The sequence below is a fragment of the Wolffia australiana genome, chromosome 3, assembly GCF_029677425.1.
Source record: "Wolffia australiana isolate 7733 chromosome 3, ASM2967742v1".
Taxonomy (NCBI): domain Eukaryota; kingdom Viridiplantae; phylum Streptophyta; class Magnoliopsida; order Alismatales; family Araceae; genus Wolffia; species Wolffia australiana.
Genome location: NC_135837.1, coordinates 7,429,936 through 7,438,911, shown reverse-complemented (window position 1 = coordinate 7,438,911; position 8,976 = coordinate 7,429,936). Strand labels below are relative to the sequence as shown.

General features: G+C 40.5%; 1 protein-coding gene across 2 annotated transcripts; it reads left to right on the top strand.

The window, feature by feature from the left end:
- The first annotated feature begins 330 nt into the window (after positions 1–330).
- Positions 331–6,189, top strand: LOC144700823 (uncharacterized). Of its 2 annotated transcripts, none has more exons than XM_078572373.1 (9): positions 331–538; positions 1,189–1,329; positions 1,815–1,931; positions 2,075–2,203; positions 2,769–2,948; positions 3,584–3,724; positions 4,489–4,674; positions 5,127–5,198; positions 5,958–6,189. In XM_078572373.1, exons 1-9 carry the CDS (start codon positions 383–385, stop codon positions 6,162–6,164), a joined length of 1,329 nt encoding a protein of 442 aa, XP_078428499.1. In that variant the 5' UTR covers positions 331–382; the 3' UTR covers positions 6,165–6,189. The 2 variants fall into 2 exon arrangements, with proteins under 2 accessions (XP_078428499.1, XP_078428498.1); XM_078572372.1 differs by having other exon boundaries at positions 3,581–3,724.
- The last annotated feature ends 2,787 nt before the right edge of the window (positions 6,190–8,976 follow it).

The window sequence follows — 8,976 nt, the reverse complement described above, 5'->3', positions numbered from 1 at the left end:
TATTTATAAGATATGATTGATTGATGATACACATGCCATCAATTTTTATTATAGAATGAGATTTTGGCTAAGTATCCCAATCATTCCTTGACCTAAATTGACAAGTTCGAAAAGACTTCCCTTCTTATTGTTGCCTTTCTACTTCTTTTCAAGAAAGAAATTCTAATGCACTAGACTTCACTTCTTGTTCTTGCATTTTATCTTTTCTTCTAGTTCAAGATCTTGAAAAGTTAAGTTTTGTCCATGTAGACTTTATCTAGTGGAGTACAGAGTGGCAATTCCGTAAATTTTACGTCTTCTGGTCATGTTCTTTTGGCGCCAGAAAACGTAATCTTGAGAATTCTTCTCTCGTTCTTCAGCGTGTTCTTCAATCTCAGCTTCCATGGCGCTTCTCCAGAGCTACCCACTACCCTCTTCTCCTCAATTATTCAGCCAAAATCTCTCTTTTGCGATTTACAAGTCCTACCCTTCCTCCTCGCGGCGATTTTCTTTTACTGAACGGCCTGTGTCATGTTCGGCGGGTTCAATCCAGTATCCGGTGAGATTGGGTCGCTTTGATCTTCACCCTTTTCGTTTTTTTTAATGGGTTTGTTGAAAATTTTCTTCGACTGAACGGCCTTTGTCATGTTCGGCGGGTTCAATCCAGTATCCGGTGAAATTGAGTCGCTTTGATCTTCACCCTTTTCATTTTTTTTCATGGGTTTGTTGGGAAATTTTCTTCTACTGAACGGCCTGTGTCATGTTCCGCGGGTTAAATCTAGTATCCGGTGAGATTGGGTCACTTTGATCTTCACCCTTTTCGTTTTTTTTTAATGGGTTTGTTGAGAAATTTTCTTCTACTGAACGGCCTGTGTCATGTTCCGCGGGTTCAATCCAGTATCCGGTGAGATTGGGTCACTTTGATCTTCACCCCTTTCATTTTTTTTAATGGGTTTGTTGAAAATTTTCTTCTACTGAACGGCCTTTGTCATGTTCGGCGGGTTCAATCCAGTATCTGGTGAGATTGGGTCGCTTTGATCTTCGCCCTTTTCGTTTTTTAATGGGTTTGTTGGAAATTTTGTTCTACTGAACGGCCTGTGTCATGTTAAGCTGGTTCAATCCAGTATCCGATGAGATTGGGTCGCTTTGATCTTTACCCTTTTCGTTTTTTGTAATGGGTTTGTGGAATTTTTGAATTTGGGCTTGTAGTTAAGCGGAAGGCGAGCTTACACGTCTGTAATGATCGTGCCCACGGGAGTGGGGGCAGCCATTGGAGGGTTCGCCGGAGACGCTCTTCCCGTTGCCCGGGCGTTGGCCTCTGTTGTTGATTGCCTTATTTCACACCCCAATGTAAGTGAGAATTTGCGTTTGCGATTCTGGTAGTTGGTTTTTCAAACCTATTTTTTGAAATTTAGGTCCTAATTCTCGTGTTCGTCCCCTGAGCGTACTCTTTTCAAATTCCTTAGATTTGGATTTTGTAGAAGAGTCGCAATTTGTTGGGATGAATCCATTTGTGCAGCTCGAATTTCGATATCAGTGGTTATTTCTCAATCTTCATTGCTTTGTTTCTCAGTCTTGCACGTCATGGTTTTGTTAGAATTACCAGATTGAAGGCTTTTGTCTAATGATTTTCACTCTGTAAGAAGTCCACTTCAGTGCTTTTCTCATACAACTTTCGTGGCTTTATGTTTTTAATTAGGAATTATACGTTAACAAAAACATATTATTAAGTTATCGGAACCATTAAATGCATTTACTGTTTAAATGAATTGATCCATCTTCATGGGCATTTGAAATGCGATCGGCATTGACTTTTTTCTAAGAAAAATAAATAGGTAATGAATGCGGCGATGCTTTATTGGCCGATTCCGAATGCGCTGTACGTAGAGGGATACGCACTAGATAGATTTGCAGAAGGCTCTTGGGCACTCCAACCTGTTCATCAAAATAAGGTAATATATAATTCGGAGTATTCTTATTTAAAGATATTTTCAATCTCTTTGTTATTATCTAGCAGTGCTTAAAATCAAATCTTTAGTGGAGGAGAGGATAAGCTCTTTCATTTATGGCCAAATTATTTTTGTAATGAGGATAGGTCGGGTTAGTACTTGATTCTGGTATGGAAGAAGAGCTTCGAATTCGGCATCTTCATGTTGCAGATGCAGCTAGGGCCTCTCTGGGCCTCCCTGTTGTGGAGTATATTCTTACAGATGCTCCCTTAGAGGTACTTTTCTCATCAATTTAATTCCATCAAACTCTTTTCTGTTATATTGCCGTCAGTTTTTTTAAAATTCTCTCTCTAGAGCTTTGAAACGGATAATTAAGGTTGCACCCTCCTCTTGCTTCTCTCTCTCTTCATCTCATCTCTATTCCTCTCTCTATATCTCTCTGCAGATACTCTCGCTTTACTACTCCATCTCTCTTCCTCCCTCTCTCTCTCTATTCCGCTTTCTTTTTCTTTCTCTCTCTCTTCCTCTCTCTGTATTATGGGCCCTCTGTCTTGATCGAGTCCTCTCTCTTTCCTACTCTCTTTGGTTATACCTTTCTCCATCACTCTCTCTTACTGTGTCTTTATCTCTTCTAGTCTCTATCTGTCTTCCACAATCTTTTTCTCTCTTCCTCTCTTTTTTCTTGCTTTTCTTCCTTATGTCTTGTCCTCCATCTGTTCTTGTCTATCTCTCAAATCTTTCATCTGTCGTCAAAAACTATTTAAATGAAGGTATAATTGATTTATTATTTATCTCTTTTAAATACTACGAATTAAAATGTTTGTAGTAAAATTCCTGCAGATTGAGATGTGGATAGATCCCATCTGCGGGAAGTCAACAGGCTGCATTGGAAACCCTGGTTCATTGTTGAGGGCGGTGGATTGTCTGGTTAGAAGATCAGACGTCAATGCAGTGGCCGTCGTAGGTCGCTTCCCTGATGATGATATCGAAGGCATTGATGAGGATTATCGCCAGGGAAAGGTAGCCATCAAATTACCCCGCATTTATTTCCTCTAAAATAAATAATCGTCGAGTCAATTCTATTAATGAGTTGATGATCTAGCCTCGATCAGAGTCGTTCATCTTTGATAAAAAAAGTTTCTACCCACCTGACTCAATCTATTAACCTCAAAGACAAAAAAACGCTACGAAGCCAGAGTCTGTTTTACTTTTTCGTGTTGGTTGTTTCTATTATTTCAGACGATGAAAAATATGTCATTGTCAGCATCATCGTCATCATCTGCAATTGAAGTGTTGAGGAGAATTTCATCGTTGTCATTGTCATCGTCAGCGTCATAGTCACCCTACCCACAGATAAGCCAAGAACAAGGATGACTTATTGTACCCCTTGTCTTGTACAGGATAAAAACTTAGAGAATCATGAGAGGTTGATGATGAGCGGCCTAAATCATCTATAGCCGTGTATGATGATGCCGATGATGATTACTTGCTTGTCATAGTTCTCTTGTCACCTTCCCCTCGACGTCATCATTGTCGGGGACAGCAAACATTGCGTGCTTCCTTTTATTTCATCGTTATAATGATCTGGTAATCTTTATTTCTGCCTAATACCGTGATAATTTCTATTTATGGCTGTTGCAATTTGTTCTTAGCAGGGGGTTGATGCGGTGGGGGGAGTGGAAGCCATCATAAGCCATCTCGTAGTGCGAGAGTTTCAGATTCCATGCGCTCATGCTCCAGCGTTGTTGCCGCCCCCGTTGACAGAATCTCTGAGCCCTAAATCTGCTGCCGAAGAGGTAAGTCAACTCCCTGTCCATTGACCTTTTAGGATTATACGTTGACTTTTGAGGCTATTGCTCGTTGACTTTCAAAACGGAAAGGTAAACGGTTGTGAATATGATCTTAAGAAGTGGGTTCTAAATATTCAGACTTTCTTGAGAGGGATAGTCAAAGATGTGAAAGTGAGGATTAAAAGGTTGTATCGGCTCCCAAGCTGTGGACTTTTTAAGATAAGCATCTGGTTTTGAAGAAGGTTAACCGTTGACCTTCTGAAAGGGGAAAATGGTAAAAAGTTTGACAATTATGATCGATAAGAGGTGAACCTGGCTCGCAGCGTGTTGACTTTTTGCTGTTAGAAATTGAATTTTGAGAAGGACGCATGTTGACTTTGTAACAAGGCCAAGGACCCTAAAAATGGTAATATGAATTGAGTAAGCTCCCAAACATTGAAGTTCTATGATAATAGGCTGCTTTTTAAGGAGGATTTTTTTGTTGAACAATGCTTTTTAAGGAGGATATGGGTTGACTTTTGTGAAATAGAAGTTTATCAACCTTAGAAATGGAGGTAAGAGATGAGTCAGCTCCCAACTTGTTGATTCATGTTTAGTAGAAGCTGAACGATTGTGGTGGCCAGTTAACTCCCACCCGGGGTGCTTTTTCTTCGACTGAGAAAATTATTTTGACAAGGAAATCAATTGACCTTTTAAAAGTGGAAAGTCAATGACCAAAGTTTTTGCGTCTAAAGAATTTTATTTACGGTGGGTTTCTTCTTTTATGTCAGATTGGGTACACCTTCCTCCCCTGCGTTCTTGCAGGCCTAAGCAGAGCCCCGCAGTACATAAGAAGAGGCAGCGATGGCGAGGGCGGCAGCGGAATTGTCAGCGCTGATGTGGACAGCGTTGTCCTGCCGATCAATGCCTGCGGCGGTGATGCAGCCCTGGCCTTTGCCCGGAGACTGCGCAATAAGGTGTTAATTTCTGGAAAAATAAAAAGAAAACAGTAAAAATAGTAGAGAATTCTGGATGTTTGATCGTGAATAAGGATTGGAGTAGACTTGCCCATCGCCGATGAGAACGGCATGTGGACAATGATGAGTTGTCATCATCCCAGTCATTCATCCTTTTTTTTTTCCCGGTCATTCGTCCTTGCCATTATGATGATGATGATGGCAAAATAATAATTGTCATCATCTCTCGTCAGCACGTGGGATGATGATGACGATTTCATCTTATCATAGCCTCCTGTGACAATCTGTTAACCTCAGTCAGATGTTGAGAGAAGATGATGAAACCATCATTATCATTCATTTGTGATAGGATGATGAGATGATGACAAATGACAATAGTGATGATGGGTTTGGATTTGAGTTGACTTGTTATTTTTTTTATCTTATTAACTATGGGCCTTGCTTTTTTGCAGGTTTTGGTTGTTGCTGTGGAGGAGAACACAACAGTGCTAAATGATACTCCTGAGAAGCTTGGCATTGACGCCGTAAGTTTTGAACCCTTAACCTTAACCTAACCATAATCTTGATGAAGTTAAACCCAGGTAAACCAATTCCAATACAAAAATGCGATAGAGTTAGGGTAGGAGGGACATCCAATAAAGTTTTAAGGGTTACATTCTTGGTTATGATCAACGACTCCAAATATTAGGGTAGGAAATATTGAACCCTGACTCTAAACTTATTTTGGAAAAACTAATTATTCGGATAAGAAGGTTTTGAACCCTAATCCTAGCCTAAACCTGATTCTAATGACCCTTGGTTTGCCTATTCTAGTACTATCAAAATTTAGGGTTCCACGGTGATCCAATAAGATTATTAAGCATTCTGTCTTGGCTTTGGTCAACGACACTAATATTAGGATAATAAGTATCTGAACTTTATCCTTGATCAGAACCCTGGTTTGCCTATTCCAGTACCATCTATTAGGGTTAGGGTTTTAGGGTCATCTTATACCATTTGTTGTGTGACCCTCTAGACTAAGGTCTACGACTTTGCCAAATATTAGGATTAGAGATTGGAAAGAATTGATGACAGTAGAATAACTTGAAAGCTAATCCTAGCCCTAACCCTAACCTTAACCAGCCTTTATTCTGGAAAATCCGAAACTAGCTTTAAATCAAGTTCTCATGAACCGTAATTCCTTGTTGTCGTAATCATATTTATCTTAAACTTTAATCTGACCTGTGATCTGAAACTTGGTCTTGTACAACTAGAACCCTAACCCAAATTCTGGGGCATGGCAGGTGAGAGTGTCCAATTACTGGGAGGCTGTTGGAGTTGTGGCGGCTCACAAGGCAGGGGTTGACCCAAAGGCTATGCGGAGCGGAGGCGTTGACCCCATTGGAAGATGTTTCCCAAGATTCCAAGCCAGCTCCCCTTCTCTCTCTCTATCTCTACCCATTTCTTCTCTTTGTAGCAATGTCAATGCTGGTGAGCTCAGAGTTCGTTGATGCAGTTTCCTCTTCATTTCCTTCTCTTCGGAAAACTTGTCAATCTCTCTCTCTCTCTCTCTCTCTCTCTCTCTCTCTCTCTCTCTCTCTCTCTCTCTCTCTCTCTCTCTCTCTCTCTCTCTCTCTCTCTCTCTCTCTCTCTCTCTCTCTCTCTCCCTCGTTCTCTCTCTCTCTCCCTAGTTCTCTCTCTCTCCCCCTCGTTCTCTCTCTCTCTCTCCCTTGTTCTCTCTCTCTCTCTCTGCCTCGTTCTCTCTCTCCCTCTCTCTCTCTCTCTCTCTCTCCCTCATTCTCTCTCTCTCTCTGTCTCTTTCTCTCTCTTCCTCTCTGTCTCTTTCTCTCTCTCTCTGTCTAGGGTTGGGGATTCGGACAGATAATTCGAATGTTCGATCTGATCGGGCATTCGAACGATCAAATCTGAACACCAATCTGTCCAATTCAGATCCGATCCAAACCCGGTCTGCTCCATCAGGTTCTGATCGGATTGTTTGAACAAGATGGCTGTTAGGATCGAATGTTTGAATTCGATCCAATTCGAACATGTTGTTCGAATCGGATTGAACCAAATGTTCGAATCCGAATTCAGTGTTCAGTTCGGCTCCTCTAGTAGTGGGTTTGCCGGAGGCCGCGAGCAACTGCCAGCGGCGGCCAGCAACGGCCAGCGACTGCCAGCACCGCCAGTAGTCGCCAGTGGTGGCCAGCGACCACCAGTGGCCACCAGAGAGGAAGTCGCTGGCGCCGCTGGCTCCTGCTGGCCATTTGTTTGAGCTTGTTGGAACAAATGGCCGATCGAACACGGGTGAACCAAATTGTTTGTTTGAAACTTTCAATCAAATATGAACAAAGGGTCTGTTCGATCGAAAGATTCGAACAGATCAGTTCGAATCGGCATTTGTTTGTTTGAATCTTTCGATCAAGATTCGAACGATCCAATCCGATCCCCGATGCCTATCTCTCTCTCTCTATCTCTCTCTCTATCTCTCTCTCTTTCTCTCTCTCCCTCTCTGTCTCTCTCTCTCCCCCTCTCTGTCTCTCTGTCTCTCTCTCTCTCTCTTTATATCGGTCTAATTTCGCTTGAAGATAACTTGTGGAATGAAAGAAAGACATTGAAGGGTCTGTGAAAAGGCGTGCCACCTCTGTTGGAAGGGGTGAGAGATCAAGGGGAACATCAACGCATGAGCAAATTAAGAGCGGAGGGATAGATAGGTAGATAGTGAAAGAGTGAGTGAGTGAGAGAGAGCAAGAGATGGGGATAAATAGTGTTGAGAGGAGAGGAAGAGAGAGGAGATAAAGAATGGAGAAGAATGTAGAAGAAGGAAAGGAAGAAGGAAGAACCAAGAAGTGGGATGATAAACCAGAATTTGGGGCAAATAAGTCATTTAAGGCTCTGATTTATGCAACAATATTATAAATTTTTTCTTACTTAGAATAGGGTAAGTAAGGGTAGAATTCTCAAGGAGCAGGTAATGAGAGAGTAAATTGTAATTCAAATATATTTTGAAATAACTTCCTTCAATGATTTTATATGTTTTTGGATTTTAAACTATTTTATAAAGAGAAAATCATCTAAATGATAGAAAACTAGTCAAAATGAAATAATTATTTATATTGTTTATTATAAGTTCTAATAATTTATTATGATTTAAAAAAATTTCCTAAGGCAAGAAATAAAATTTAAAGACAAATAAAACCTTAGGCCTTGTGTCATAAATGAGTAGTGGATGAAAATTAGTGTTACTTTTGCTACAGAAGGAATTCTTGAGTGCCGTCTGATGCATTCAAGAGATCACACAAACCTTGTTGTCGCTTCCCATAAGGGACAAGTGGTGCTCTTTCTCCAAGAATCTTGATCACCCTTGAACTCTCTCTCCCAGACTCTTGTAGAACAAGAATGGATCAAAGAAATCTGATGCACTAGGCCTCCAACAACAAGTTGGGAGCAGAAATCCAAGATGAGGTACAAAGAGAGGGGAGAAGAAAATAAATCAAAGAGGCCTAACTCTTCCAGCCATTGAATTTAATTCCACGGGATTGGAGGGCTAAGATTTCTTGATTTCTAGCCTGGACCCACTTGCCCTCCTCAAATTTGAAAACAGACCATTCAAATTCAAATTGCGGGTTAGTTCTACAATTCTTGCCTTTAGTTGAGCTGATCTTAAGGAGGTTTGAATGGACTTCTAGAATGGGCTTCTTGTGTATTGGGCCTCCTCTCATTATCTACTTGATTTCTAATTTCCTCTCATTTGTATCTCAAATTCACCATTATATTTACCTAAGTCCTGTTTACCAAGTAAAACTCCAAGAAGATGTGAGAAATCCACTTGATTCTAGAGTCAAGTGGGGTTAGTCTAAAAAATCAATAAAATATATAAAGATAAAACTTTCAAAAATAAATCATAAATCTATCGTTTAATCCTTACACGGTGAATAATGCTAGTGCAAATCCAAAAATATTCGGTAAACATTAAGTATAAAAATAAAAGCATAATTTTACTGATCTAATTTGACCTTATCAAGGAAGAAGGAAGAGGAGAAAGGGAGGCAATGGAAGAGCCACAATTTTTCCATTCTAAAAATAAAAGCGTTCTGAGGTACACCTAAGTAGGGTTTTGCCCTTTGTGGGACCCACATTGACTGAGTTCACAACACTTCCCTGTAGGATGTGATGTTAAGTAACATCCAACCTGACTAAAACATAAGCACAAAATAAAAAATAAAATAGTAACATCATGGATCATCAAGAAATCATTGCGTTCCATTGTTGGTGAAGATATCATGCAACTTCATTTTAGTACACAAGGAAGTGAATGTCTGT

Excerpts from the sequence above, each read along its gene's own strand:
- LOC144700823 (XM_078572372.1), top strand. The coding sequence starts at position 383 with ATGGCGCTTCTCCAGAGCTACCCACTACCCTCTTCTCCTCAATTATTC. Across the intron at positions 539-1,188 it reads CGGGTTCAATCCAGTATCCG|TTAAGCGGAAGGCGAGCTTA; the intron begins GTGAGATTGGGT and ends TTGGGCTTGTAG. Across the intron at positions 5,199-5,957 it reads AGAAGCTTGGCATTGACGCC|GTGAGAGTGTCCAATTACTG; the intron begins GTAAGTTTTGAA and ends GGGGCATGGCAG.